General features: G+C 57.5%; 1 protein-coding gene across 16 annotated transcripts in view; it reads right to left on the bottom strand.

Annotated features, from left to right (window-relative positions):
• MBNL1 (muscleblind like splicing regulator 1) overlaps positions 1 to 23,545 on the bottom strand; it is a 66,315-nt gene that overhangs the window by 31,036 nt on the left and 11,734 nt on the right. For 12 of the 16 annotated variants that reach the window (XM_068692443.1, XM_068692442.1, XM_068692441.1 and 9 more), the window contains exon 2: positions 13,909 to 14,488. The exons of 3 other annotated variants lie outside the window; for them this stretch is intronic. In XM_068692443.1, coding sequence (XP_068548544.1) covers positions 13,909 to 14,082 — 174 coding nt within the window. In that variant the 5' untranslated portion in view covers positions 14,083 to 14,488. Of the gene's footprint in view, positions 1 to 3,215; positions 3,352 to 13,908; positions 14,489 to 23,545 lie in introns of those variants that run through there. One more of the 16 variants, XM_068692456.1, reaches the window with a different exon arrangement.

Genomic DNA, 23,545 nt, shown 5'->3' with positions numbered 1-23,545 from the left:
CAGCACACCCACCGCCCCTCGCCACAGCTGAAGGGCAGGGACGGACAGGAGTTCTGTCTGTCCGTACTGCAGAGCGGTGCCGGTGCGGGGTGAGACCTGCAGCCGCATCCCCCACCCCACACAGCTGGGAGCACGGCCCGAGGATGCCACCGCACCCACAGGGCGTCAGGGACGTGGCCTGCACCACAACTCTGAGATCCTCTCCTCTTCTGCCTTGCAGACTGAGTATTTCAAACCTTGCTATCCCCTTTGTAGTGCTTTTCCCTCCTCTTACCAGCACAGTATCCAAACTATTTTAAATACAAATGGAATAAGTTTGTCAAGCAAATAGTTTACTGATTGAAAAATAATGAGTTTGGATTGACCGAAACCATTCCTAAATTATACCCAAAATTACCCAACCGTATCGGTGAGGGAAACAGCCATCAATATAGCACTTTGATAAACTAAAATTAAATGGCAAATGCCAATTGAAAAATGGAAAATTACTAATTTCAAAATATCAGTTAGCTCTGCAATTCTGCACAAGTGAGACAAAACTTCCCGGGTCTGTATTTTGTGCACGAAGTGGGGAGCCCAGGTACAGCCCTGCAGCCTGCCCCGCGGCCACCCCAGCACCCCGACCCCAGCACCACCTCTGGCACTGCCCCGCTCCTGCGCCTCTGGGCCTTCAGTTGCTGCTCCCAGCAAAATCTCTTTCAAGCAAATTCAGGTGTGAAAGGTGCCTGGCCAGGTCCGTGTCCGCACTGGCACCGGCCACCCCATTGCTGCGTGCCCCTGCCCTGAGCCAGCCAAGGTGGAGGCAGGTGGCTGTGCCAGGGGTCGGCTGGAGGCTGGACCCAACCCGCACCTCCTGAGCTCCCGCTGCATTTGGGCACTTCCAGACAAGGGACAGCGCTGACCTTGGACTGACCGAAGGAGAGCTGAGCTCTGTGGGTGCAGCCGGCCCCAGATCCAGCCAGGGCCTGGGGAAGATGCAGGCCTTCAGAGCCTTGGAGGAGACACTCAACGCTTGGCAAGACTTATCTGCATCAACCCTGCTGGACTCCCTCGTTTGGCAAGGATCCCGCTGGTACAGGCAGCTTGCAGCTGATTTTGGCATCTGGCAGCTCCGATGAAAAACTGTCTGATGTTCCAGTCAAAAATTGGAAACTTGTGCTCAGGACCCGAGGCCCTCTCCCACTCAGGCGGCCGCTTCCACCACTGCCAAGGCAGCTGAGGGAGGAGCAGCCGCTCTCCCTGTGCGCAGGAGCTGACTGAGCACACAGGAGCCGAGGGGCACGGTGACCACAGCCTGGCTTCAGCCTGTTTGGAGATGGCCGAGCTCCTTCAGCGCTAGCACTTCTCGGCATCATGAAATGCCCCGTGAGGAATACATGTGACAGCTAAATTCAGCGCTGACAAAAATGCAGAGCCACCAGATCTCCCCAAAGCCTGCCCCGCTCGGGCCCCCCCAGGCAGCCAGCAGCACGCTGCCTCCGCCCTGCTGGATGGGGGCGAGAAGCCGGGCTGGGGAAGGACAGCGTGTGAAACCGGCCAGGGCCTGAGCTCCTCGGTATCGACAGGGAAAGTATTTCCAGGTACTTAAAACGTTCCCCTGAACTCAAGGTCAGTCACTCAGATGCGAGCTCTCTGCGAATCGATACCAAAGCCCAGAGAAATTATTTTCAATGCATCCCACTGAGCAGTGCTCTGAGACGCTGCCTTCCACAGGCAGGCTCACTGCCACGATCCCTCCGAGAGCTTCACCAGCATCCTCGCAGCCCTTCAGCCACGCGGTGCTGCAGTCCCTGCTCGCTGCAGTGTCCCGGAGCTGGCCAGCACCCGCAGCCCCTCAGCACGCCTCGCCCCCACCTCCCAGCGCAATCCTTCTGCCAGAGCTCCCCTGGGCACCACAAATCACACACAGGAGTGAGTTTTAGGTAAAGCAGCAGTCAGGGCACGTCAAGAAAAAGCCGGGGGGGCTGGCTGTGAGACACACCTCTCGCAGAGCTCCTCAGGTTAAAAATAAACGAGGTCAGCACCTACCACAGCGTAAGGCAGGCAAAGTCAGGCAGCCTTCCCCTGCTCCTCACGGAGCAGACACTTGAAGGTACCTGCGCGAGCCTCTCCCCCCGCTGCAGTGCCGCGAGCTCCTGCACCACCAGCAGCAGGCCCCTGGGGAAGCACCCCCAGGACACAGCAAACGCAGGGCGATGCTGCAGGCGGCGGGGGGCAACGTCCTGCACGGTGCTGGGGGAGCTGGCGCACGGGGCCACCGCCCAGCTGCAGCACCAAAGCAGCCCGGGCTTCCCGCTCGCTCCCCTTGCTGGGCTATTGTGCGTGAAAGGAAGGGAGGCGTTCGGACACCAGAGGGCTTGCTGGAAAAAAGAGAGCACACCTGAAATGTGAACCGCGAGGGACATGCGTTGAGTCGTGCTGCTGGGGGGCCTGGAGCCCAGCCCTACGAAACGCCCCAGGAACGTGCCCAAGAGATGCCCTGGTGACAGGAACGGGGAGAGCGACCACGAGCCAACAGCAAAGCTCTGGTCAAAAGCAGCGGTGTTATGGAAAGGGGGCAAGGAATGAAAAGCAAAGAGAAATGGCTGGTTTAGGTAGGTAAGATGAGAGAGGAAGGAGGAAAAGCACCGCGGGGAGCACACCACGAGGAACGCAGATGAGAAGGAAAGGAGAGGGACCCACCAGGAAGACAGAAGGCTTTGAAGACGAAGGCGAGGACAGGAGGGTGCATGGGGCTCAGGCTCTGCCCCCGCAGTGCCGAGGCCACCAGCTCCGCTCCTGCAGCCCTGCAACGTGGGCAGCGACCTGGACGGCAGCGGTGGTTAACGGGATCACCCCGTGTGTCCTGCCATGGCCACAGACACAAACCCCCATCACTCCCTGGCCAGCCCCATCCTGCCCCAGCACCACATCCCCGACAGGCACCAGGGAGCCTCCGCCTGGTCTCCTCCCTCCACCCTCGCCCTGCCCAGCACCCCCACGGCAGGGAGCTGGGCCCCATGGCTCACCGCCACCAAAGGCACCATGCCCTCACCCCCCGCAGGCAGCACACAGCCGAGCACGGCCCCGCAGCACCCCACATCCTCAGGCTCAGGGCTGGCTGCCCGCAGGGTGCTCCGTGGGGCTCCCACTGCCCCACCTGCCCTGCCACCAGCCCCAGGGCAGTGCCCGTCACATCCTCACCTCCAGCACCCGCCCGCCACCCCGGTCCTTACCTCCAGCAGAGCACGGGCGCCTTCCTCTTGCTCTGGCTCAGGTGCAGGAGATGGGCACGGTTGGGGTCCGCCCGTTTGCCACGTGGGGAGCTGCAACGGGGGCCGCAGCAACCGCACAAGCCAGGGCAGGCGGGCGGCAGCTCCTGCAGCGCCAGCCAAAGCACGGGGCAGCTCCTGGCCTGGCTGCGGGCGGCGAGGGGGCTGGCACAGACACCCCCACGGCAAGCAGCAGCGCTTCCCTCCGACCCGCAGCTGCTCAGCCCCCCGCTTGGCCCCGCCAGCTGCGGTAGCTGCGTGCAGCCGCACGACCCCGAGCGCTCGGCGATGGATGCGGCACGGAGGGGCTCTGCTCCAGCCTGGCGCAGTGCAGGTGGTTTAGCTGTGCACGTGAAGTGGGGGGAAGGTAAGCTAACATACAGGCCTGGGACAGGCAGCTGCGGCTCCTGGAAGCCTTACCCACTCTTGTAAATGAGAATCTCTGGAACTGGGTAGGGAAAAGGCCTACAGAAAACGAGGAGTGCCTCATTTATGGCATTGCTCACTGCCACACAAACTATGGGACTTGTATGGGAAAGGACACATCCCCGTGTGCCAGCCAGGCCGTGCAGCAGGAGGCAGCCGGCCCCGCACCTCGTACCCGAGGCCTGCAGCCCCGCCGGGCCCCGTCGCTGTGTGCACTGGGGGCACGGGGCAAGCCCCGAGTGTCCGAGCACGGCGAGGCCATGAGTCACCGACATGTGGTCACCCCCCAGACAAAAATAGCTTGTTTACGGCTCCGCTGGGTTATTTTTACGCACGGGCAGTGCTGGGTGCCCGCGGTGGCTTGGTGCCGCTGCCCTGCTCACGGCGGGTCCCTGCCAAGCCCCCAGCCCCATCCCCACACCCACCCCAATGCGCCTTGCCCTGAGCGTGCAGTGCCCGAGCGTACTGGGTCTGGCAGGACCCATCCCCAGGGACAATCACACCAGCACACGCTGCGGGTGGGCCCAGCACGGCTCTAACACAGCGACAGCCCAACTTGCCCTGCCGCGGGCCGAGAGGTGGCTTCCTCCCATGCACCCTCCCAGCGCACTCATGGAGTAACTGCGGGAGCTCTCCCGGGCTGGGTGCTCGCTGTCAGCGCGGGGTTTGGAGGCTCTGAGCCCAGCAGAGCGCAGGGGAACACCCGCACAGGCTGCCAGCAGCAGGGGCACGGGGGAAGCAGTGGGGCAGCGGCCGAGGAAGCTGCTGGCGAGTGAACATTGCTCAGCGAGAGCCGGGTGTGGGGGAAGCAGCGACAGCCTGGGATAATGGGAAGCTCGCTCACTTCGGGGCACCCCCAGGGAGCCTGCGCCCAGGGACCAAGGGAGCCGGCCGAGAGGATAACAGCACCAGACGTTAGCAGGGGACAATGCTAGAAAAATGCAAATTTGGTTATTTTACTACAGAATCTAGAGGGGCCTGCACGCACGGCGGAAAGGAAAGTTTAAAATCATTAGACAACAGATAAAGCAACTGGACCAAGCCAGAAGGAAGAGAAGCTAGATGGATAGTTTTTTATGGCATAGGCAAATACGGGAAGAAAAAGACATAACGAGCACATGGTTAAACAGCAGAGAAAAGAAAAGTTAACCAAGTTCAGAGTTTAGAAATTACCGCACCGAGCTGCCTGCACGCGGTTCAGCTTTCGGGGCAGACCAGGAGAAGCAGTGACAGCGCTCTAGATAACGCGAGGAGCGGGGGGTTATGAGTCCTTAAGAAAAGAACCCCATAGTGCAAGCACGGGTAGCGAGCAAGCAGCGTGGTGGGCAAACCCAGGCTGACACATCGGGATTATTTTAACCAGCAAACGTGTCCAAAGGCTTCCCAGCAGGTGGGGACCCCCCAGCCCCTGCAGCAGACCAGGCTGTGGCACAGGTTAGGAACAGCCTTACCACACGGCTGGAAGGGAAATCTTTAAAACAGAACTCTTCCAGGGGAAGTACTGGGGGGAAAAGGCACTGAGAGCTCAAAGAAGCTTACGAAATACACAACAATTGGGTAAGAGGAGCAGACGAGAGATGTAAACAGCAGAAGGTGCTTTTGGTGTGTGTAAGGCCCTGCAGCACGCCCGGGCTTTGCGAGAACAGACGTGAGGCTGACTGCGTCCTCGCTGCTCCAGCGACGGCCAATGGCTACGGATTGGTGGAAAATGCAGGCGGCGAGGTTTATTTTTCTAAAGTTAGAGAGTCACAAAACCTGCCAAAATAGTGCTGTGTGGTCAGAAGTCCCTCTAGCTGCTTACTGGAGCACGGGCACTGACAGCCGAACCATCCCGGGCCCGCAGCAGCACGGCCGAGGCTCCAGCCCGGGCACCCCCAGCACACTGCGGCCAGCAGAGCAAGGGGCAGAAGCTGCACAGGGGGGACACGGCTTCAAAGAGAGCAGCCAGCCCAGGTGCCCTTCAAAATCCCTGCTGCAGACCGAGGGGTGTTCCGGACACCCGCAAGGAAACACAGCCTTGCTCTGCGCCCTGCAACAAGCAGCCGGCAGCGCTCACCCAGAGCTCCCCAGTGAGAGCAGGCAGCTCCGAGAGGCAGAGGCGGTGGCAGAGGCGGCAGCCTGCCCCACGGGCATGGTGTGAGGAGGTTCGGGTGCCGCTGGGGGGGCCCCGTGCAGCCCCAAGCCCCCGGCAGGGCGCTGTGAAGGACCGGGCAGTGCCAGCAGTGCCGCTCCCCAGCGCCACGCTGCTGCGGCTCGGCTGCACCCGGCTGAGGCTGGCAATGTCTCCGGAGGAAGTGGCATTGGCTAATGGCAGTTTAAGTTCGTTATTAAGACATTTCAGCAGTTCCATTACCTCTCCCTTATGCACGAGAGAGCAAACAGGCTGAGCAGATAACATCTGCAGAGCACAAAAACACGTCTCTGGCCTGGAGACTCGAGCTGCTCTCGGTTGAAGCGAGAGCCGTGTAGCTGGTGGGGAAATTAAAATGTTTCCATGTGTGGGAGCCTTCCGAAGTACAGAAACAACCAGCAACATTCAGCAGCCCAGCACATCGGCTCCCTCGAGAAGCCAGTTTTCCCCAAGTTCAGCACGAGCGAGACCATAGCAGTCACGGAGGTGAAAGCATCGGCCTCCTCCTCCTCCTCCTCCTCCCTCCAGGGACACAGCGAGACCAGGGAGCGAGGCGGTGAGGCAGGCACCCTGCCTGCCCCTGCCTGCCCCTACCCTGCCCCTGGGCGCTGTCAGCAGCCCCGGCCCTGCAGCAGGCCCCAGACACCTCCTGGCCCTGCCCCGGGCCCTGCGCTGCTGCCTGCCCCATTCTGCCCGGCACTTCCCAGCTCCTGGGGGCCAAGAACATTTTCCAGCGATGTTACGGGCAAGGTGAGCGCAGTAATTCCTCAGATAATCCAAACAAACCTTCGGTAGTCACCTGGTAACATTTAATTAAGGGTCATTTAAATGGATCAACGCCTGGGCCAGCAGCAGCAGCACGGCGCTGGACACCTGCCCTTCAGCTGTGCCCAGAGCGCGGGGACGCCCGGCAGCGCCGAGCAAGGCTCACAGATTAAACGCGGGGTATTTTTAGCAACCGATGGTTTCTCAATTTGTATAAGCACAAAGCAGACTTTCTCAATTCACAGACGGCCTTTCCAGCCGCTGGAATGCCCCTGAAGGCTCCTTTTTACACAGACCCAGGGGCACGACAGACACCCAGCGGGCTGACAAGACCTGAGCGGCCGCGGGCAGCAGGGTGCAGCTGCTGGGATGCGCAGCGAGGCCAGGCTCAGCAGGCAACACCTGCACACACAGCAACCCGGGGGAAGGCACCACAAACAACAGCTTCACTGCAACACATCCACACGCGGGCAGGAAAAACCGCCGGGAAAGGAGCATCTCGGTTCTAGGAAGTTACTGGAATCTGTGGTGGATAAAGCAGAAAATTGAGCAAGTCGTCCTGACAGCATAATTACACCACAGAGATTAATTTTTAAAAATTGTCACATGGAATAAATTAGATTAATGGCAAGCTCAGCCATTTTTCAAACCGCTGCACTTAATAAGGGAGAGGAACACACAAAGTCAACAATAAAGTACTTGCAGGGATGTTTCCCCTCGGACAGCAGCGCGCACACCAACGCACCTCCAAACAGTTTGGCATCGCCCTGCCCACATTTCGGGAGCCCTTCACATCAGTGGCAGCCAGCGCCATCCTGCACTGCTTCCACAGGCACCTACAAAACACAGGGCGTGTGCCGTGCCCCTGTAGGGACGCTGTGTGGGTACAGGGACAGCGCGTCTGGCTGTGCAGTGCCGGGTACAACTCAGCTCCGAGCCTTACAGCCTCAGCACACGCTGCACTCCTTTCCTCATTGCCTCCTTACTGGGGCAGCACGCACCTGAAACCATCAGAAACACATCAGGGATGTGCGTGTGCTAACTGAGAGGCGTTACCAGAATCTTCAGGACCAGCCTGCGATACCGGAGCCAGTCCCTGCCTCGCTTTGGACTTTGGGTGCCTCAGCTAAGGCACACGGCAGGCGCCCAGCAAGGCAGAAGCAGCCGCATCTCCTCCACACCAGTACTAAAAATCCTTCTGTGTGTTTGCTCCCTGCTCACACAGGTGAAGCCCCAGCAGAACCCTGCTTGTCCCCAGCTACAAACGCGGTCTTGCAAAGAGCTGCTAGGGGCTGAGACCAAACACGTGTCCTCGGGCTGTGTGAGAGCCCTTCCGTGCTGCTGGGCCCAGCGAGCTCCCTGAATATCCCCTTCTCCGTCTCAAGCTCCCTGAATATCCCCCTCTCCATCTCACTTTACTCTCCCTTTCCCTCCCCACCTGCCTGCTCACCGTGCCCAGCCGCTTCTCCCGCAGTGCCTGTCAGGCTGTGCAGCAGCACTGTTTCCCTCTGAGCTCTGCCTTTCCTCTGTTTGTCTCCCTCACCTCCCTTTAATTCCCCTCCTTTGCTTTGCCCTTTTTCCAGCCGGAGATGGAAGCACCTTCCTACCCACTTTCCTGCCGGTGGAAGCACCACTGCAGCCAGCACGCTGCATGCTGCAGCTGCCCTAAAGCCCCTCACCCCCCTGCTCAGCACACCCAGCTCAGCAGACGCAGGCACGCAGCCCTCGGCCACCACGCTCCCCTTCGCCTCAGCTCCGCAGGCTCCCGCTGTGCACGGAGCTCCCAGCAAAGCCCAAGGCCCCCGACCTGCCCAGCAGCCACCCCACTGATTGAGGGGAGGGCACTAAGGGTGTTGTAGGGCCGCACAGGCAGCTGTGCAAGGTGAGGGTGCTTCGGCTCCCCACCCCAGGCACCGTTACTACAAGTGGCCGAAAACCTGCCAGGCTCCTGTGATGCAGAAACCTCCCTGTTTAACCTTAAACATTTCCTCCGGGAAACCTCTAAAATTTCCTCCGGGAAGGTGAGCACCGGGGCCTCCTGCCAGCCCTCACCCCATTGCCACAGCCGCCTTACACAGGGTCAGCCTGGAAGTGCTCCCCTCCACCTCGCTGCAATCACACCAAGGCAGACAGCTCCGCTCCCCTGAGAGCCGCCCCCTTCCTCACGCAGCGCCCGCTTCCCTCAGCAGCCCTGGAGCAGGATCCTTCCCATCACCAGCACTTCCCCACGGAGCAGCACGAGCGAGCCCAGCATCCCCTCTGCAAGGCGAGGCAACTGCCTTGGTCCCGGCCCGGGCAGACAGCTCCGGCTGCAGGCGCTGCTCCGAGCCCTGAAGCGCCGCGCAGATTTCTAAGAAAGACGCGGGTTTTATTTCCTAACCGGCAGCCAGCTGGGCTAGTAGCACCACGCAGTCCCAGCGAATAAACAGCAGCTTCTCCAAAGTCAAAAACCAGATGTGATCATTCAGTCCTGGATGTAATCTGCTGCTTCCAGCAAGTTTAAGGGCGAGCCTTGGCAACCAGGCAGCTGTATTCAGAAAACCCGAGAAACAGAGACTTGCGGTCATCCCAAAACGGACAGAGGCCTTGCAGGCGGCTTCCGATCGCTCATTTGAAGATGTAGGACAAATGACTGAATATTTTGGAAGTGAGCTTATCTTATTTTATGCCACTTCAAGTTTTCCCTGCAAATCAGTTCAGAAACTCCTCATGGTGCGCGGAGCAGCAGCCCCGGCCATACCCAAGAGGAGCCCGCCCTGGCACGGGCACGCAGGCTCTGACAGCTGCAGTGTTGCAATGCAATCCTGTCAGTTTGCTTTAATTCTTTTTTGATTTCTTCCTGCAGGCGCAGAGCTTAAGCTGTAATTTGAACTCTGCACACCTTAGCGAGGCACAACTCCTGTTTGGATATCCGATAAGACTCTGAAATGCCATTTCTGTGCCCCCAGAGGAACACGCAGTTCCGACTCCTTGTTTTCAGAGGGCCACTTGCTGCCCAGCCCCACGGCCCCACCACCTTCCCAGCCCGTGTGCCCCTTCGCTTCCGCTGCTGGAGCTCAGCCCGCTGGCAGGCTGGAGGAGAAAAACCTATGCAGCTACAGCCGATACGGCAAATCAGATCTGACTGAGGAATCGGACCACTTTGCACTGCTTTTCCTCCTCTTTTCCAGGGGTTACTGCTTTATCAGCTCCCCGGGAACCCCCCGTGTTTCCCTCGTGCCCAGGCCCACCCCGCAGGCTGGGTGCTGCGGCACACCATGGGCAGGACACGTTGCTGGAGTCCCCTGCCAGCACGCTCTCTTACCAATTTTCTGGATTTCTTTTCTTGCTTAATTAAAGGTGACGTAGAGCCAACAATCTAACGTTACCAACAATTCTAACATTATTAGAGAAATGCGTTCAGTGGTTTTCTTTTCTTTGCATTGCAATCAGTGGGGTCCTTTTCCTTACGCAACTATAACAAAACAGTCAATGATGGGTGAGAAACTTATTCCTGTTTTCTGAAGCAGTGACAAAGGAGAGAGATTTAAACAATTAACAACAACATCCCTGAGGCGTCAGCAGTAAGGCACTCACCAGGTTCAGCTGTAATTATAACACCTTTATATATTTTTAAGGCTACTCGATAAAAAGTGAAGTGTCACTATGAGAAGAATTCAGGAGTTTCCTTTTGGAAAAGCAACTCCTGCAGCAGGCAGCAAAGCACTGACATCCTAACAGGTATCAGTGGGACAGGTAGGAGGCACCAGAGCTTCCCACTGCCCTGCTCAGTGGGCACACCTCAACCTGGGGCTCGGGGCTTTTTCTGGGTTTCACAAACGCAGCGAGACACAGCGTTCATGGCTTCTGTGCTGAAGGCAGAGGAGGATCGGGCTCCTGCATTGCAGCGGGACACCCAAGTAATGGGCAGTAGCAGCCCAGCAGCAGCGCAAGCCCAGGGGAACGACAAGGTACCCAAAGTGTCAGTGCGCAGAGCACACACCAGCCCCGAGCAGAGGAGGGGGGCTCAGGCCAAACTGCAGAGCTCAGCGGGGCCCCTGGGAGCTCGTGGAGCTCTGTGAGCAGCCCGTGCAGGAAGCACACCGCGGGTGCTGGGGAAGTGCCTGCCAGCAGCAGCACTGGACACGGCAGCGACAGAAAGCAGCCTGAGCCCACATCCCTCCTACTCCCTCCTCTTTCCTCGGTGCGTTTACAATTTCAAAAATATAGGTACAAAAGGCAGCGAGGCAACCGAAGGACGCGGTGTGCAGAGAAACGGCATCCTGCTCGCATGGGTGTCCTCAGTGCACGCGCAGCCCCCCCAGCCCTGCCATCCATCCCTCCATCCATCCCCCCATGTCGGGGCATCTGCCTCGCGGTGCCCAGGAAGCGGCAGGTGACTCAGCCATCGGAGCATCTGATGAAGTTAATGGAGCTTCAGAAATGAATCCTGCTTAGGCATTTTTTTTTTCCAAGAAAAATTAAAAAAAAATCAATGTTTTAATATTATGCTCAAAACAATTTCTGTTCCTAAGTCAGTTTCCTGACTTAGGAACTCGATAGCTTACTTCTGCTGCAGACAGTTTGACAGACTTTTAGGCATCCAAATTTAGGAAGAAAATCGGATAAATTTAAATAATGCAAGCCACAGCTAAGGCTGACCCAGCTTTAGCTGACAATTCGAACACACTGCATCATCGTTTGTGTCTTCAACCCCCCCTAAAATTACCCGCAGGTGAGATTATGGCACACACACTGACACTGGTCAGCACAGAGCCCTGAGTAGCCCCGCGGTGTCCCCAGGCCTGACCCGAGGCAGGGACTCACTGCAGGAGGACGGGGGCTGCTCAGACCGCAGCGCAGGCCGGTGCCGTGCTGCAGAGCCCAGCAGCCCTCCCGCATGGACACCACAGCCCTAGCGGCTCCAGATGAGGTGCCCCCCTCACCCATGGCCTGGGCTGCCATCTGCAACCCCTGCTCATTTCCCTCTTTTCTTTCTTCCCTGCGAAATGACAAGCAAAGGCAGCGGCCCCAGGCTGACCGCTCTGCGGGCACACCAGGCCGTTCCCCGGGGTGCCAAGGGCTCGTAAGGAAAATCGCAGCGACTAAAACCTGGCTGTGCCTGGGCACCATGCAAGAGCAGCCAGTCAGTGCCAACACTGCCAGCAGGCACATCCCCGGGAAATCAGTTCAGTGGGATGGTAGCTTCTGGGTGCATCCTTAGTAAAGGTTTGCCTCTCAGGGAACAGCACAAACTGCCTCCACGTGTCCGCATCAAAAGCCTCCTATCTCTTGGTAAACGACTCATTGACCTCTCAGAGCGGAGATAAATCCGGTACAACACTTTCCTGAGTTGTTTTTGCATAACATCTCGTGTTTGTGATAGCAGCCGTTACTTTGTTATGCTTTCCCCACTTGTTTAGCTTAGCGCACGCAAAAACCTGAAACAAAAACAAAACAGCGACCGCCCGGCCAGGACAGGAGCCTGCACCGACACGCTCCCGCTGCCCTTTATCGAAGGGACTCACCCCACAGGCAGGCTCCTTCACTAGAGGACAGCAGCAGGCAGGAAGGAGGCCGCACTCCCCCGCCGGGACCCACGGCACGGGGAGGAAGCCCCCAGCCCAACGCAGGCCCCTGCTGAGCGCTGTGTGTGTGATGTTAGATATGGCCCCGGCCCCCAGCCCAGCAGCTGTGCTGACTTCAGGTGGTGCCGGAGCCTGCCACGGGCACTCCGAAGCCCTGCAACAACGCCGGCTATTCCCTACAGCTGTAGCCACAGGCCTCGCAGCTCCTTGCAGAGGTGATAATTACCTCCTTCCTTCAGAGGATGGAAACAGAACCCCGCTGATGGGAAGGGCTCCTCCAGGCGCTGGTTTCTGACGCCTCGGTAGCTCCAGGACGCTGTCCTACAGCGAAGGCAGGCGCTGTCCCGCTGCTGACGGGATGCCCATGGCCATAATGCTGGTGTCCTGGTGGCGGTGAGTCTGCCTTGTGCGGAGCAGCAGCGGCAGTGCCGGGCTGCACGCCCTGTGCCACAACTGCCCTCGTGCCCCCCATGCTGCGCCCGTGCCCAGCACCACCAGCAGCCGGTGTGATGCCACCGGCTCTGCCCCGCGCCGTGCCCTCTGCTAACTCCCAGCACACACCAGCGCTGCAGCTCCAGGCTTTATAATGTTTTTTATTTCCTCCTGTGCATTGTAATTGCTGTCATTTTAAAAATAAAAAAATCAGAAGTACATTAACGAAAGCTTCTCACTGCCGTGCGCTGACACAGGCCGGGCGGTGGGGCTGGGGACGCTCTGAGGGTTGGCCTTCCTTCCATCCAGAGCTCAGCAACACGCGTGTCTGAAGGCAGAGCGCAGCAGGATCCCCACAAACCCCCTACAGCCCGCCTCCTGCCTGCACCAGCAACCTGCAGAGCTCGCTGCCGTGCACAGCTCCCCCTCAGCACGCTCAGCAATCCCCCGCTCTGTGGCTGGCTCCGCTTCCCAGGACTCATCCCAAGAAGAGATCGTGCTGCAGGACGACACTGACACCCTTGTTTCCCAGCTTTTGATTTCAGTGACCCTACTGAATTGAGGTACTGTTTGTGGCACAGGTATTTTAGACGCTAGTGTAATTTAAGTTGTAAAAACCAAAGAGAAGGAGCTGGAAACCCACACGTTCAGCACCTATCGCTGAAACCACAGCCCCACACGGAGAGGGCCCAGCTCAGAGGCAGCCCCAAAAAGCACAGCAAGGCTGCCAGCACCCTGTGCCCATTCTGTAGCCTGTCTGGAGGCACCTTGCCTGCTGTGGGGAGCTCTCCCTCCCTGAAAGCTGTGCGTTTGCAGCAGGGAAAGGCCAACCACAGAGCCCCGAGCACAGGAACACAACCACAGCGTTCAGGGGCACCCAAACAACGCGAGATGGAAAACACTTCTCCAAGGTTCACTCCCCCTGTGCGGGGACACCACCAACCCACTTGCAGTTACAGGGTGGAAACTAATCATCATATTGCTTACGTGGTCTGTGCTATTAAAAACAAAGAATCCTCACAGTGACTTAGCTGTTTCTACGTGAAATGCCCTTTATTCTATCTACACGCAGGGAATCATTTGGAGCCAAAGGACCAGGAGCTGCAGCCGTGCTGGACGGTTCCAGCCCCGCGAGGCTCATCTTCCCCTCATTCCCCCCGTTATCCCTTCCCCTTCCCCCGAGGAAAAGAGCAGAGCAGAACAGCGAGCATGGACACAAATCAGAGCAGCAGAAGGGCCGGCAGGCAGCAGCGTCTCCCTTTCGGGCTCCGGGGTTTCTGTGGCTGCCGCCGCTGTGGTAACCGTACGTCCTTGGAAATAATGAAGAGTTACTCACTTTCAATGAATCAAAGCAGGCGATTACGCGTCCGTTTTCAACTTGGCAGCTTTTCGATGGGTGTGCAAATTTACATTCCGTGTCTGGCCGTGAGCAAGTCCCTCTCTGGAACTCCCTACACACCTCCAGCGTGAGCCATTTTGTGTCCCGGATCGGCGTGACGCTCACAGCCATCTTTGGGCCTTACGGGGCCTTAAAGCTCTCCGGGAGAAGCGGCGGGCGGGCGGCCGAGCCCAGGGGCCGGCAGGGCGGAGGCGCCCCCCCCGCTCCCTGCCGCGATCCGCCGGCTCTTCAGGGCTCGGGGCCGCTCATGGGCGAGGCGCCGGGAGCCGGGGCCGGCGCGGGGCCCCCTCAGGCACCCATGGGCGCCGGGCCGGGGGCGGCCGCGGGCCGGGCGCGGGTAGACCTGGCGGCTCTGCGCGGCCGGGGGGGGGGAGCTGCGAGGAGGCCGGGGGCGCCGGGGCTAGCGGCGGTCGTGGCGGTGCGGCGGGCAGCAAGCAAGGCAAAAAGCGGCGGCGGCGGCCGCTCGAGCAGCGGGGCCCAGCAGCGGCGCGGCCGTCGGGGGCAGCCCGGTGCCGACCTGCGGAGAGAACAGACACGTTACACAGCGCCCCGCGCCGCGCCCCGCAACCAATCGCCGTGCGCCTTGCAGCGGGACGCCGGGCGGCGAGCCAATGGCGGCCGCCGTCTTATGCGAGGTCGCGCCTGTCAGACGCTCGCCGCCGCTCGGCGCTGCCTCAGGCGGCCCGGCCGGGAGGGGGGGGGGCAGGGGGGGGGGCACGGCCCGGGGCGGCCCCGCGGGCACCGCCCCCACCGGAGCCGCCCCCCCCGCAGCCCCCCGGGACCCGCAGCCCCCCCCCGGCCCCCCCCCAGCCCCTCCCCGCCACCTGGGGCTGCCCGTCACGGCCCCGCGCCCGCCCCGTCCCGCCCCAGGCGGCTGCGAAGCTGCACGGGGAGAAGCCGCAGCTCCCACCCAGCCAACGGGGGGGGGGGAAAGGGGGTGAAAAGGGGTGAAAAGGGGTGAAAAGGGGTGAAAAGGGGCGCCTCGGGACGGCTGCACCCCGCCCCTCCCGCCCCGATGTGCTGCCCCCCGTTCCCGGGGGGGGGCTGTCAGCAGGGCCCGCAGAGCAGCGGGGTTGGGATTTACCCCTCAGACAGACCCAGAGCTGTCAGCCCTAACACAGCCCTCCTGCAGGAACCGACCCGCTGCAGGCCAGAGGAGGTCACAGAACCCTCCCTGGTCCCCACAAGCCCCGTCCCGAGCCGATGAGGGAGGCTCCAGCGAGCCCCAGACCCCACCAGGACACCCAGGTGTGCACAAGGCCAGCACCAACAGCCGGGGCCGCTCCTGGGGTGTCCCCGAGCAGCTCGGAGACACTGCAACAGAGCCAGGGGGGGGACTGTAGGTGAGAGGGGCTGAACGGTTTGTTTCGTTTTTTAATTTATTTGCGGTTTATCTGGGGGCTGGCAGTTTCCAGAATCTACCTACCAGCCCATTCCATACTAAAGGTTTGGTTTTTTTTTTCCTACTTGTCTTGGAACTGCTGCAACATTGATTTGGCCACAGCGTAACTTTGTATTCACTGATTGCTGGGAATGCAAACGGACACAGAACCAGATACAACTGAGGAAAACTAAGTTAGAAACATTGAAAGTGGATTAAGGATGATTCTCAGAACACACAAAGCAGATGCAGAGAGCAGTAGCACCAAGCAGTCATTCCTTCAGGGAGTAACAGAGGTGACTTTGCTGCCTGCTCAGCAGGGTCACTGAAAATGATTCAGAAACAGCTTCACAAATTAATGACAACGTTACTTGAAAACACCCAGGAAAGTGAAACTACCCCGAGAAGGGCCACCTGATCAGGGTGTCCGAGTTCTGGTTCAATATGCTCGGTTTTTATTACTTCCCGCTCTCGCCATGAAGAAGCGCTGTGCAGCTGGGTTAATGGCGTGTTCCTCCTCCTCGCTACAGCCCCTGACACAGACGCAAGGCATCTGAGCGCGGAATGGAAATCGCTCCCCAAGAGCCATTGTTTTGACTCTTCCTGTAACTGGGCTTGCTGGACGTCCCTGCCTTCTCTATCTCAATTCACACACGTCTCCCAGAGCAAGATGTATAAAGCTGGACAGTCAGAGAGCACGACAATAAAGAAGAACACGGCACTGAAGAATGCTATTTTTATGCTCACAGAAAGTGGAAGCTGCAAAAGCCAGTCTCAATGACATGGGAACTGTCAGCAAGAGCAGATAATTACACAACATGAATCCATCCTCATGACAATGACTCTAATGAGATAGGAAATGGAATAAAATCAATATTCTATTTACACTGACAGGACAATCTCAAAGCTCAAAATTGCCAAATAGCTGTCTTTTAAATAAAGAAATACAAAAATTACCGACTGCCTTAGAGTATTTGCAAAACACCTCTGCCAAATGTAAAGTTTACCAATAACATATCTCAACATAAATTTGGAAAGGACACAGCAATTACTCCACGGCAGAACCCAGAGACGTAATTATAGCGCTGTCACAAAATTAAGCCGAAACAATGAGCTAATTAACAGCCTGGCCGGTAACAGCGAAGGGTAGGTTACAGAGAAATAGCCTCTCGTAATCTCTGCTGCTGAGCAAACCGAATCTGTCTCGCGCTCTCACCGAGGAGCTGCGCTGGCCGCTCCGCGTGCGGGAAGCAGGGAGACCCCTCTCGGCCCGGGACTCCGAGTGCTGCCGGGCAAAGCGGTGTGCGAGGCAGCGGCACGGAGGGGCCACGGAGCACAGTGCCCCGCTGCGGGGCTGCCCCAAGGGTCCTCACAGCTCCCCCCTGCCCAGCACCCCGTGACAGAGCCCAGCAAGCCCACAGGCACGCGTTAGCGTTCAACTACAAAGCAAGCCCCGCACCAGATCTGTGAAAAATCTGCCAGCGTTACTTCTGTGACCCAGATATTTTGCATAATACACGTAGTTTGGGTAGTAGTAGTACCAGCAGCGTTTAGAGGCTATTTCTGTGCTGTTTCGGCTCTGACGGAGTAGCTGGGGAAGGCAGTGCCACCTCCCACTGCCTTCAGTGGGCTTCTCAGGCAGCTCCTCATCGTGTTTGTCTCGAGCACGCTGCACAGCCTCTGAAACCGCCTTAGCAGAAACACCTCAGTGTGACATCACATTGGAAGTTCAGGCGTCCAAGCACACTCGGTTCATAAAATTTGGATAAATAGCAAGGAAAGAGGCAATGTCATGGAGTGTGTACCCTAAATGCACGCGCGCTACCACCTTGGGCAGCAACAAGGCACCTTCCTGAGCTCAGTTCTCCAAGCTTTGTGTCCCTAACCAAACTGAAGCGACTCCCAACAGCAGCCAGGCCACTCCAGCACTGGCGTTCAAATCCCACAGCCCAGTCCTTACTTTAGAGTAATGCTATTTCCGAGTCAGAAAGCTATACTGCAAATTACACAAACTCCATTTTCCTTAAAGAAAGCAAGGTTACGAATTAGCCACTGTTACTGCAACTGAAAGGCTTCAAACTAAAGAAACACGCCAATTGACATTTTTTTCCCTCTTCCCTTTTTTTTTTTTTGATCTATTGCATGTATCAAACCCCTTCTCGAAGCTGGCAGTACTTCACATTACCTGAGAGCATTAAATGGATGGGTATTAATAACCGGGAATAGGCAAAGGTCAGTGTCTGCCTCTAGCCCAGCAAGATGTGCACATTAGCTGCTGCCCTGCTCTCAGCTCGTAGGCCAGAGACACAAAATGGCAGGAAGGACTGCGCTGCTTTTAATCCATTCTGCTATTGATTGATGTGCTGCGACGCACTCACGTACCCATCGCAGCATTAAAATTGCAGCTGCTGTTCCTGGTAGTAAAACCATAGCCATATGATAATTCTTTTACCATAACATTTACATAATATATGGTACAAATGGGCAGTCACGTATTTTCCTGGGAATTACAGGGGAAATTAAACCACGGAATAAGGGCCATTTCCCAAGCGAGTCTAACAAGAAGCTTGTATCTTTGAGAACAGAAGTAACCCAGTGATTTGCCTTAAATCTCTGAGAAGTATTTTTCAATTGAAATAACAAAAAGCTCTTTTATTCACCAGAAACGAAACACCCAGAAGTTGTAAGAACCAACAGCTCTTTCTGCTACCACAACCCAGAACCCGACGCGCTCTCCAAAAGTAGCGAGGTTCCTCATTAATCAGCCCCCTGCACGCTGAGGCCGCCCTGTTTGATGAGCTGCAAACGGACACGCGCCACGGGCTGTGGGGCCCAGCGGGATGCCCCTCCACGCAGCGGGGGCTCCTGCACGCCTGGGGCAGGAGCGTGATGGGTACGGCTGCCCCGTTTCAAGTAAAAAAGGTTTCTTCTCTCTCCCCTAGCTCACACAAGTGCCTGATTTGTTAATCACCTGTTACTCCTCAATGGGACGGGGACGGAGGTGCCCGCTGGTTGCACAGCCGATGTTAACAAGAGTGTGCAGCAAGCAGCATTTTGCGGCGCTTTCCTCAAGAGCACGGCCGTGTGAGGAGCCTTGGGACACAGCTCCCACAGCTGAGGCTCAGAACCGGGAGGTTTTGGTAACAGCGGTGGAATTACGACACGGAATGACACCGTGTACAACGCCTTCCACATGGGCAGCGACCTGCACCAGCACAGGGGTACGCACACGTGTTCGGCACGAGACACGCGTAAATCCGGGACGTGGGTACTAACATCCACAGGAACTCCTGCAGAAATACAGCCTGTCCGTGACTCAGCAAGGGAAGCGACCGCTGCCTCTAACAGCGATTCAGCTGATGCTGGTGCTTTCAGGGAGGACAAGTGACCTGCAGGCATTGTCACTGCGCGAGATGCAGGCACCCGGCCTCGAGGCCTCTCCGGCTACTTCAGCGCAAAGGAGAGCGCGTTGGCACCCCACTGCAGCCCAGGCTCTACCCCAAAGCTGCACGTAACCTCGGGAAGGTTGCTGGGTTCAGCACCAAACCTGTACCGCTGGTCACCGCCCTTCCCACGGCAGCACAGCCGCCTGCCAGCAGCGGGCACAGCGCGGCCACCAACCTGGGGAGCACCCGAGGGACACGGCCCCAGGCTGGGTGCTGACGTGGCCGTTTCACCCTGCAGCCTGCGAGCCTCCCTGCTCAGCTCCGCTCCCCTGCCCACCCTTCCCTCGCGCTTGCCGGTCACTTTGTCACGGCATCAACCACAAACCAGGAGCCTGGGTGCAACCCTCAGATCCTTGCACACGCCAGATTAATTAGCGAGATCAAATCTGAGCTCAATTACCAGGCATGGAGAACGCTCCTCGTGCCACCTCCCCGCGGCGCCATGCCGCTGCTCCCCGCTGCAGGGCACAGCACGGCTCCACTGCTCCCCGTGGGGGACAGGCACAGCTGAGAGCTCCCCACACCGCGTCCCACCAGCCCAGTGCCTGCCACGTGCCGTCTGTGAGCATCCAGCGGCCCCAGCACTGTGCCCGGCCTCGCTGTGCATCCTGCTCGAGGGCAAACAGAAAGGGATGCCCCTCGCCCCTCCAGGCACCCGGGGCAGGGCAGCCTGCAGCAGCCCATGCCGTGTCAGCGTGGGTCGCGGGGTGGCCGCAGTGCTGGGGCTGCTCCCGCACCTGCTGCGAGGTCAGAGGCAGCACCGGCAGCACTCCAGCCTGTCCCTGTCCAACGAAACCCTGCGCAGAAAGCAGAGAGCACCCTATTTTGAATACATTCTGGCCTTACATTTAATTTGTAGCAGGCGTATTCTAGCATAGCGAAAACACAGTGCCCAGGAGCACAGGGACACTTGTTGTGATTCAGTTCAACATCTGAACAGTCTCAGGCAAGCCAGGTAACCGTGTGCCTCCAGGTATCACGTAAAAGCTCCAAATTAGTCAACAACAGCAAAAAGGAGCAATCAGAACTGTGTGACTACGCTTTACTCTGGGCAAGAAGTGCAGTGGCTCTGGGGCCATGCTATTTAAGATGGCCAAGCCCTACGCTGAGCACTCGCTGCCCCCAGAGCCCGTCCCGTCCCGGGGCAGGCGGCGTGGCACAGGGCCCGCTGCCAGCACCGAGCGAGCCTGCAGCCTGCGGGGCAGAAAGCACCCGGAGATCCCGCACTGAAGCCCGCGAGCCCTCCGGCCATGTTCCAATTAACGTTCCTCGTGCTGCGTGGCAATTTTAGAGGCTTGCATAATGCCCCAAACATCCATCAGAACTGTCTGCCTCCGCTATTTTTATCAGCTTTCCCCTCGTATTTCCCACGTGGAAGATTCCTCTCTGCCCTCTGCTCAGCATCTCAGCTTACCTCCTCTTGCAGCAACACCTGCGCAAGCTACCGACGTTGAACCACGCAGCGAGGCGCCTTGAAAAAAGCTCACAAAGATCACTGCTTTCCCTGAATTCTCACTCTTACCTTTACAAACTCATTTAAAAATAGTGAGCATGAAAGTTAAAAATCCTAGTCATAAAAAAACAGAATATTTGAACAGAGCTTCTGAAAAGATTTAAGGAAAATGAAGTAATTTCTACACTTACTGTGACAAAAGACAGAGTGCTTACAAGTTGTAGAAAACAAAACAAAAACCCCAAAGCAATAATTCTGTCAGTCATGCAGAAAAATGAGTGAAAGAAGTTCAAGCTACTGCGCTCAAGACGCCACCATTAGCTGTATTTAATTAGAAGAAAGGAGCAGAGCTGTGCCTACTTTCCGCAAAAAATCACATCATAAAGGTTAATTTATGGAATAGATTGGCACAAATAAATACAGGGGCTCAGTAAAATGCTGATAAACAGCAAGATACGCTTCCGGGGGCTTTCTTCTAAGCAGCTGGCAGAGCTAAGCCATAAAAGCAAGTGTCTGCACCCCCAGAAGAACATTTTTAACTGTTACACATCAAAGGCTGAGGAGCACATAATTGCATTATTAATATCACTGATTCACTACCTTTTCTTTTGCACTGCCTGGGAAGAAGCCTCAAAGTCATTTTAAGTTCTGCCTACGTACCGAGCACCGAAGGGTTCCCACATAGAGCCACATATAGAAAGGATCGCACTTCAAAACAAAGGCACACACCCCGAGACAAAGCCCCCGTTCAGGCACTAACGAAGCTTCCAAACACGGCAAGAGGCAAGTTTTGTTTGGATTTTTTTTTTCCCCAGTTTCTGAGAGTCACAGAAAAAACAAACTACCAGTTTGTTTCTCCTGAGTAAGCCAGGCCGTGTTTCTCAGCCCGCGGGGCTGGCAGGAGCTCCCTGGCACAGAGAGCAGAGGGCACGGCACCGCCGCAGCAGGAGGGAGAGGAAGGGCACGCAGAGGAAGGGCACCTCCGGGGCCATCGGGCCGCCTCTGTGCGGGCAAACCCAGGCACACGCCTGCACCCCAGCGCTCGGGCACGTGCACTCACACAGACACGTGGTGCATCTGCTGCTTGTTTGGTTGGGTTTATTTGTTTCTGGTTTGTTTTCTTTTTCTCCAGTGAATCCAGGCCTAATTACGGTTGCCTTCAGCTTGGCAACCTGCTTGGAAAACCTGACAGATGTGCCTGCTCCACCGAGCTGCCACAGCCTGGCAGACTCCTCGGTCCGCACGGGTAAGGAGGGATTAGAGACCTCGGATGTGCCTCGACCCTATTAGTGCAGCGAGCTCTGCCCTCTCCGACAGCAGCTGCCCCCAGCGGGGGAAGCCCACCCCGGTGAGGAGCCCTGCTCCCGGCACTGCCCCCGGCCCACCATCCCGCAGGGCTGGGCTGTGCGGGCGAGCCGCGGCCGCTCTGCCTTTTTTAGAAGGAACGATTCCCATTAACTTCTCTGGAAGGACTGGGCCCGCAGCCCAAAGCCGGACTGGGTTCCCAAGCCCTTACTCAGCCTCCGGAGCCAGGCCGGCCCTGGCGGCAGCACAGCACAGCACAGCACAGCACAGCACAGCACGGCGCAGCACAGCCCCAGCCAGCAGCCGTGCGGATGGGGCTGCAGAGGCCCCGGCCCCGCTCCTGCTGCTGCCGCTGGCCCTGCCGGCACGGCGAGCCCACGGGGGCTGCGCAGGGAGCGGTGCTGTGCCGTGCTGTGCTTCACGCCCGTGGTGCCCAGCAGCGGGCACGCACAGCTCCAGCACTGCTCTGTCTCGGCGTGCGGTGGCTGCAGAGCGCACACACATGTGCCATCGTGCTCCCCATGCAAGTGTGAGCTCACAAAGAGCCACCCACCCAAGTCAGGAAGTGTTATTTACAGGGTCTGCAACATTTTAGTCTTCTTTCCAAAAAATACCTGCTCTAAGTTCAACCCCAAGGCCTATTGTGCTTTGCCAGATGATCCGTGACTGTCTCATGACTTATTACGTTGTTATCATCACTAAGCTTAATAAACAGGGCTGCTAAGTCTATTAATCTTCTAAAACACCAAGGCTGAAACCGTAGAAACAAAACATCTTACTACGAGATACGTAAAATGTGGTACAGTGTGATAAGGGGGATGCTCAGTGTGCGCTGCTCTTCTTTGTATGCAACTGCAAGCAAGAGAGGCACTTCTGCAAGAACCAGCTCCGAATGTAACCATACTGACAAGTGGTTGAGTGGAAAAAAAATTCCTTTTATGACAAGTATGTAAGTGAAAAAACCTTCCTTTTACAACAAAAGCCTCTGTGGGAGGCAGGCAGCAAGGTGTGCTTCCAGCAGAAGAACCCGGGCTGTATTCTGAAATTTCAGCTGCCACCTGCAGACCCAGACAAAGAACCGACACCGTGCGGCGAGCCCGGCGGGGCGGGCTGCGGGACACCTCGCTTCTCCAAACAGCAAGCAGCACGCCGCTCAGGCCTTGAGCCACCCGGCACTTCTTGCTGTTTGCTGTGCTGGAGCTCACCTGATGCAGCTACCAACGCGCACAGCGTGCACATTCACACTCCAAAACGCCTCTGTTTGGTGTCTGTGCCGTGCCGTGCCTCGCGCCCCTGTCCGCCGGGCTCACCAAAAGGAGAACGCGGCTGCGGAGAGCTCACGTGCCTTTGGTTTGCCCTGTCCTGGCTTCCTCAGTTTTTCTGCCTAATCTGTAGATTCAAACGCAAATTACCTCTGAGTGCACTCCTCAGCATCCTAGTGACATAAGTACGTCTTTAGCTTATAAGCCGCTGCCTCTAATTAATAGCAAGCAGCAATCAGCCCATTGAAAACTGAGCTGCCTTCAGCGAGCACATGCTTAGGCCTCAGTGAGAGCTAAGGGATGAGATCTGCTGCAGGCTTTCCCTTTAGAGTACATTGAAAAGGGAGCTCTCCCAGATACCTCAAAAAAGGACTTTTCTAACATCCCCACCTCAATTGGAAACATGGGCTATCTCACTGGGTAGCGCTGACAGCACGCAGATATTTTCAAAATAATTGATACCAGAGGAAAAGCGATTCTCCTGATCCAGAGCTGGACTTCACGCCGGGGTCAGCACACACCAAGCCCCATGAAGCCATCGAACAGCCCAACAGGCACGGACAACCTCACGCACCCTGACCTGTACCAGCTCGAGTGGCCACCAGAGGCTGAGGGGGGATTTCAGGCCAGCCCCCGAGGCAGAGGAGTTACTGCTGCCTCCGAGCGGGGCACGGCAACACGTACCAGCAGTTAGTCCTCTGCAACAGGAGCTGCCGCTGGCTTCGCT

This window comes from Anas acuta, chromosome 9 (assembly GCF_963932015.1).
Source record: "Anas acuta chromosome 9, bAnaAcu1.1, whole genome shotgun sequence".
In the NCBI taxonomy this organism is placed as follows: Eukaryota; Metazoa; Chordata; class Aves; order Anseriformes; family Anatidae; genus Anas; species Anas acuta.
The sequence above is the reverse complement of the archived record's forward strand: the minus strand, read 5'-3'. Positions and strand labels throughout refer to the sequence as shown.